Source organism: Pectinophora gossypiella, chromosome Z (genome assembly GCF_024362695.1).
Source record: "Pectinophora gossypiella chromosome Z, ilPecGoss1.1, whole genome shotgun sequence".
NCBI classification, from domain to species: domain Eukaryota; kingdom Metazoa; phylum Arthropoda; class Insecta; order Lepidoptera; family Gelechiidae; genus Pectinophora; species Pectinophora gossypiella.
In genome coordinates, this window is record NC_065433.1 from 7,560,160 (window position 1) to 7,566,001 (window position 5,842).

Below are 5,842 nucleotides of genomic sequence, written 5' to 3' on the forward strand. Positions count from 1 at the left end.
CCCGATTTTCGAAAACTGCTCCGCATCAGGGTGACACTCTACGGCCTGGCGAAACTATCACACCTGAACCAATTTTTCTTTCAGGAACCTATTTAAATCTTGGTCGAATTTAATGGCCGGTGAAAAAAATACAAAATGGCGAAAAAACAAGATGGCCGCCATACAAAATTTTGTTTTTCCAGAAAATGTCTTGGGGGTAAAAATTATATTATTATATATGAATATAAATCAGAAAATCTGTCTGTCTGCATCCTTGCTCGGTCTAACCATCACTTAAAATCGTAAAATAAAATAAAATTTTTAACAAAAAAAAACCGACTTCAATCGCAAAACTAAAAAGCAATAAATAAATTTACTTCGCACAAAGTAATTAGTACGTATTTTCAATTAGTTAATTATTTTATAATTCTGAAGTCGGTGCCAAGTAAATGCTACAACAACCCTACTACAATATCAAATTACTATGTACACACAATATTGTTTAATACCTATATCAAAGCAATTACAAAACAATGTCAAACAAAAAATTACAAAACAATCAGTATTGAAAAATATATGAATCGGTACTTCGTTGTAGCATTTCCTTGGCACCGGCTTCAGAATTATAAAATAATTAACTAATTGAAAATACGTACTAATTACTTTGTGCGAAGTAAATTTATTTATTGCTTTTTAGTTTTGCGATTGAAGTCGGTTTTTTTTTTGTTAAAAATTTTATTTTTGGAATAGTATAATAGAATAGAGTAATGAGAAAATGGGCAATTATCACGTTATAGCTGAACAACGCCATCTATATTGCTATTGGTGGACGTAGCCTGGAAAGTTTCTCATTACTGACTCTTTCTCATTACTGACCGTTAGAGAAGTTTATAGAGCAAAAATCTAATTAAATTATTCTACGTACACGAGGTACTTAAAGATTTACCTTTTCCGTTACCAACACCAGTTACGACATCATTGGAAGCAAACATTTTTTTAATTGTGTCGTGACAAAAAATAAGGTGATATAGTGGAAAATCTACTGGTGACGATATTAAATATTGTCTACAACAGATGACTTCGGTTCAATAAATGTATCAGGAACTACGTGTGTGTGCTTATTGGTGGTTCAAATTACAAATACAAGAGTTGCATGGATACATTTTTGTTGCCTTAGTTGATACTTCTCTAATAGAATCATTTCCGTTTACGGCTAATGATGTATAAGGTACATGTAGAACAACAGGCAAACAACATTAACACCCATATTCTAAAAGATGTTAACTCTAAACTACCTCGACCACTTTGCTTCGAGCATTTCAAGCGAGTCGCTCTCTTATCAATCGTCTTCAGATGATACAAAATCGTTTTATATATAAAATGTAATCCCAACAGTAAGTGAAGAGTTAAAAAATGTAAGCTGCTCTTACAAAAACAGAATAACAGCCCATCCTAATATACTGGCCAGGCCGCTCATGGATGAGCACACACAACTAAGACTAAGAAGGAGGCTGCCGCAGGATCTAGCCAACTAAGGCCCAAAATAGGAAGCGACACTGGTCGCTTACCTAAAATGATACCTATACACCACAAGAAGTGCTTATTATCCAAGGGTGATAGATTGCGCGCAAAAAGGGGTTAAAAAAATATATATATATATAAAAGGCCCGGTGCACCGTGGTTCCTTCGCAATGAGAATGTGCACATTGACCTAGGTCTGTCAACTATTGCCCACTGGCTCTAATTAGCTACTAAACGTTTCTTCCATTCCTTCGGTTGATAGAGATGTCAGGTAAGATGAATGGTCAACTTAAAATGCTCAGCTGAGGATAAGTCGAGTGGAGGTTTGAGTTAACATCTTGGAATAAGGGTGTAAGTCATCAGGAATTATTGAACTTTCTCGCGAGACAGGTATTTTGCAAGTTTGATCATCATAGGCTTGTAAAGGAAACCCCATGGGACAAACAGTAAGTACCCTGAGAAGTAGAGACTTGCATAAATACTCCACCATTTTGAAAATACTTTCACGTCAAATGGAACCAAACTCCAACCCATAAAGACTATTGTATAAGTTTTTAGTATAGCATAAAGTACATATTTGGCGACATTATTAGACCACATTTTGTGATACAGCTCCGTTTTGGTAAGAATGGACTCGAGTCCTTTTTCCATGAATATAATGAGGAACTCATTCAAGAAAGTCATGTAGTACCCCGATCTAGTTCCATGCCAGAGGGCTAAGAAGAAAAGAGTAAAAAATTGGCTGAGGTTGCGATTACCAAGGAACTTTAGTCGTTTGTAGATGTATTCTGCGGCAAAGTGGTTGGTGTTACAGTTGAAGCTGTCGATGTAGTGCTGGAACTTGGTGGCGCTCTCGAACCGGAGCAGCTTGATGTTGTTGCAGCCGTCCCACTTGGACTCCAGCTGCCCCTCCGGTGTTTTCGCGACGCCGTTGTATGACAGCCCAAATCTAATGCAGGATGCTGGCAAAATAAAAATTAAGAACACTTGATTTATTATCTCGTATGATTTTTAGAGATTTGCATTAAAATAAGCGTACCTAATCCATTGTCGTCTATATTTCCCCTTACAAGAATATATCGTAATATTGATTTTCGTAAAAAGCACGGATTTACGTTTACGAATTGAGCTGAGAATAACTAGTTATAATTATTAAATGTATAGTATTGCGTAAATATAGAAGAGACGCCATAAGTAAACGACGCACATTCTCAATACATTTCTAAGATCTTTGACATATTCAATTTTCCTAAAAGAATCGAGATAAATGTAAAGTCATTTAGTAGAACATCTTATCATTGCTCTCTGTAGGATCCAAATATGATCAAGTAATGTAGCAGTTGCAATACAAGTACCTATTACAATTTATATTTTTGTAGTTTTAGTATTTATTGGTTACGGGGTATAACGTAGAACCCTTGCCCAGGGATACGGGTGAAGACCTCAACGGTTGCAGAGGCGAAGATGGGAGCCATCGGTACGGCAATGCAGGACGGAAGGGGCAAGTCACAGCGACTGTAACCTGGAACCTGACAGAGGGCAGCAGTAACTGTCAGTACTATTCAGAGGCGGAGGACAGGAGTCCTAGTATGGCTTTGTAATAGACTACTCTGGGCGCCATCCCACTTGCGTCAGACAGAGTACTGCGGGGCGGAAGGCAAGAGGGAAACCACTGTCCTATTTTTGCCTAAAAAAGTAGCATGGAGAATGCTGCACCGACAAGAGCATAGCTCATAAATTGATGATGATGAGTATTTATTGTATATTCTTAGTATTCATTAACATTAGGTATCTAGTTATTTAAAATTAATGAAACTGAGTTTTAAGTACCTACAACTTATAAAATAGGATATGTAATTAGTATGTGTATTGAATAACAGTATTTCATTGTATGCATAAAACTGAACTGAATGACACAAATAAAGGTGACAAGTAAAGAGGTTTAATTTACTTTCGCAATTGGTTCACTGCCTCCAATTACAATACAATTACATATTCAAATAGTCCTCATTATCTAAATGATTTGTAATGCACACAATAGATGGAAAACAGTGATAAGAAAAACAAAATTACCTTCAGTGAGCAGCCAGCATGATATATATTTATAAAGAGCAAAGTGTGCCCACAGCCCACAGTAGATGTGACGGTAAAATATTGAATTTTCCAAAAATTCATCCGATAACATATACTGCATGCTGAACACCGAAACTGTAAAACAAGTAGAACATGTTGTTGATAATGTAAAATAGTACCAATTATCGAATGTAGATAAATAAAAAAAATAATTACCTCCAACTTGGAAAGCGATCAAGTAGAGCATTCCCTGCACCAATCTGGTGATGGCCTGGCTCTCATATACACTCTCATCTTTCTCCAAAGGATATTTACCATTTATGAAATCTGTGTATCGTTTGAAAGAGAATATAGGTCCCACCAGGAAACAAGCCGGAAAATATATAAACCCAATAAGCTCAGTGAGCGTCGGAGACTTTTCTAAGGCAGTTTTCTTGTTATTTTCGGATAGCTCTTCACCCTTTAACATTTTTGCTCCATCCCATAAATCAAATGCCAATGCGATCAATTTAAGGGTCAATACACAATGAGGCATAGTCCAGGTTATATCATATTCTTCTGATTCAGTTAGTGCATATCCAATGAGCAAGTAACCCATGTTGAATGCAAATGTTACTATTGCATTTTCTTTGCCAGGTCCTAGCACTTTTGTTGTTCCATACATTACAAGTGCAGGTATTAAATTATGGTATAATGTATAACCAAAATTGTAATATGCCATGTCCAGGCCAGTGATAATGAAATAAATGTTATGGTAACCATCATACTTTTTTCTTATTATTTTATGATACACAATAGCAATTGGGTATCCCATAATAATGGATATCAGCAGTTTAAAAGCAGGCTCAGTAGTTCCAATTAAATTAGCCAAAAAGGGCACTGGACTGAGTCCAACCCAGCCCAGCACACCAAGGAAAAATCCCCACATTGTTCTGTAAATATACACTTACGTTAGGCGATATAAAAACAAACTTTTAAAATTAGAAGTTGCAATCATTGGGGTCAGATTTGGACGTGTGGAGGCCCCGAGGCAACGAGAGAGTGTAGTGGAGTTTTCAGATTGTAATTATATAACATAAGTTGACAACTATATTTCTAGCCAAAGGTAGGTACCTTTAATAGATGTAGGTACATCTATTGCAAGATGAACCAAAAAAGTAAGTATGAAAAATGTACTACCAACAAAAAAATATTTCAATAATAAAATAATTCACATAACTATAAATAACGATAATTACACAAGTATTGTAAATTAAAAAAAGCTAATTCCGATTTTTCATTACATTATTAACACAAAATTAATCACAGCACAGGTTCCCAAAGATGATGATCACAAAGAAAACTAGGGATTTGTTTTTGTTCATTCCTTTAGATATACATATTACTTTATCCCCCCATTTTGAATTAATAAACTAAAAGCCTGCATATCTAATTTTGATTTCTGATGGTGATGATCTTTCTGTAAGAACCTGTGATACTTTTTTTATTAATAAATTAATATAGGTAACAAAGTCGGTGATGAGATAACACTAAAGCAAATTAGTTCATACATGCGCATAAAAAACGGGGTTGCAGAGCTTGTGAACTTGCTGATACTGCATAATAATAATTTAAAGAAAGCAAGACGAATTAAAAAGTACCTGTTTTTTAACCGACTTCTTATTGTCTTCGATGGGTTTTGATGGCTCTCTAATTTTGTCACAAACAGCAGCAGTCAGACAACTTTACTGTGCAAGAGAAATAACACCACACGAGCACCAGGCAAAAAAAAATGGTTGGGCCAGTTGAACCACAGAGTACCACACCACAGAGTACAATAATCTAGGATGAACTTTGGATTTTGCATCAATGGATTTATTTTGTTGGTTGTTGGTTGCAAGTGTTTTTTTTTTAAATGAAGATTATGGCCTGGATTCAAGTTCTTTGGGCTAAGGTTGAGTGATTGAGTGATTGTTACATTTGGCAATCTGGGGCCCTACCGGCGTAGAATAAGGAACTATTAGGTAAGACGAAGCCGATTCAGATTGGAGTTATAACGCCCGATTGCAAAACCCGACCTTGATGCTTCGGGCAAGGTGGATTGGCTAGTATAAAATAAAAACCACGCCGTGTAATCTGTGTGGAACCGTGGAACAAATGTTGTCGATAGGCGCCATATTTTTAATGATGTATGACAATTGTGTTAGCCAGCGGACACCATCACGGCGGGCGGTGACAGTCATCTTTATCGGCGTCTTGTCAAAAATGTGACAAACTGTGTGATCGAGTG

General features: G+C 36.2%; 1 protein-coding gene across 1 annotated transcript; it reads right to left on the reverse strand.

Annotated features, from left to right (window-relative positions):
• Positions 1–1,649: 1,649 nt before the first annotated feature.
• On the reverse strand, positions 1,650–5,363 carry LOC126380519 (lysophospholipid acyltransferase 5). The gene is made up of 4 exons (XM_050029982.1): positions 5,214–5,363; positions 3,790–4,505; positions 3,574–3,708; positions 1,650–2,462 (listed from the first exon to the last, which is right to left on the reverse strand). Exons 2-4 carry the CDS (start codon positions 4,499–4,501, stop codon positions 1,867–1,869), a joined length of 1,443 nt encoding a protein of 480 aa, XP_049885939.1. The 5' UTR covers positions 4,502–4,505; positions 5,214–5,363; the 3' UTR covers positions 1,650–1,866.
• Positions 5,364–5,842: the final 479 nt, after the last annotated feature.